This window comes from Trachymyrmex cornetzi, unplaced genomic scaffold (assembly GCF_001594075.2).
Source record: "Trachymyrmex cornetzi isolate Tcor2-1 unplaced genomic scaffold, Tcor1.1 scaffold654, whole genome shotgun sequence".
Lineage (NCBI taxonomy): Eukaryota > Metazoa > Arthropoda > Insecta > Hymenoptera > Formicidae > Trachymyrmex > Trachymyrmex cornetzi.
In genome coordinates this window covers 15119-16412 of record NW_017299975.1, presented here as the reverse complement: position 1 = coordinate 16412, position 1294 = coordinate 15119, and the positions used below count along the sequence as shown (strand labels likewise).

Below are 1294 nucleotides of genomic sequence, written 5' to 3'. Positions count from 1 at the left end.
TGCGTTTGAGTAAGACAGAATGATATACTATATTATATATGATATAATGTAAAAACTAAATCAAAGATGTCACCACTATTATCGAATTTGGAATTAAAAAGTCTGTACTATCGACCTTGATTGAGTTAGGTAATCGGTTTAGCATCCCTTTAAGGGGAGATATACACCTAGGAATCGGAAAAAAAGATCATTTTTGTGAATTTTTTTAAGGAAAACTATTTGAAATTTCGGATTGGGAGTTTTTGTATCTAAAAGTATACACATTCAGGAATATGTTCAATTTTTTTTATTAAAAAAATCAAAAACGAGGTTGTATAATCTTCGGAGCGCCGTAAAAAAATCCGGGTAAACGGTACCCACTGGCGTTTCTTCAAAAATCATCTGAAACAAAAAACCAAAAAGATTATTAAATTAGATACTATAATCTAGTACTTATCATAGCCGATTTTGAAAATATCGATTTATGACAAAATGGAGGACGTTTGAACATAACATAGCGATTTTTCGACCAAAAATTAGTTATTATTTTGCCTATAAAATAAAAACTAAGCAACGAAAAAAAAAATCCTATGACAAGTACTAGATAATGATGTATAGAATAACCACAAAAAAAATTCAAGGCAATCGGTTCATTGATTTTCGACAAATTTTGGGTACTAATTTGAAAAACATGGTTTCGAGAAAAACGCGTTTGAAAATTTGGGAATGAATAAATCATGAAATTTGTTAACTTACATGGAATCATCGATACCAGGCCCATAGTGTAAGTCTTCTACGGTCGACGGAATGTTCATGTCTTCTAAATTTTGTTGTCAGCGCCGTATTCGACCTTCTTTCGTCTGTTCTTGCGCTTGCAGCTCGGCTTTCGCTATGCGAGTTTCGTCTTCATAGTTCCACGCAAACCAATCCCCAATAAACGCATAATAAAAAAGAATCGTGTATTTATTTCGTAAGCTGTCTTGATGTACGGGCATGAAGGAATGAAAGTCGGTTTGCACGATGAACACGAAACTACAATTTTAAAACCGAGCCCTCGAGTGCTTTTCATTGAGAATCGAACATCACTATCACACTTTTTGCATTTTACACATTCCGATAAGGCAGAAAATACAAAATTCGATACCCGATGTTTGGATCTTCGGGTGCGGACTCACGATCAGTCTTCAATTTTTTGGCACTGGAACTAATATTCTCGTCGGAAAGTTCTACTTTTTCGGCAGTATGTCGATTTTTGGGCTGTATTTTCTTCTTGCTTCGATCTTTGCGAAAAGATCCGGATTGATGAGCTTCCCGA

The 1294-nt window shown here is 34.7% G+C and overlaps 1 protein-coding gene across 1 annotated transcript in view; it reads left to right on the top strand.

The window, feature by feature from the left end:
* The first annotated feature begins 1221 nt into the window (after window positions 1–1221).
* LOC108767153 (protein dopey homolog PFC0245c) overlaps window positions 1222–1294 on the top strand; it is a 10437-nt gene continuing 10364 nt past the window's right edge. Inside the window, exon 1 of the mRNA XM_018516880.1 lies at window positions 1222–1238. Within this exon, the coding sequence (XP_018372382.1) occupies window positions 1222–1238 (17 nt within the window). The remainder of the gene's footprint in view (window positions 1239–1294) is intronic.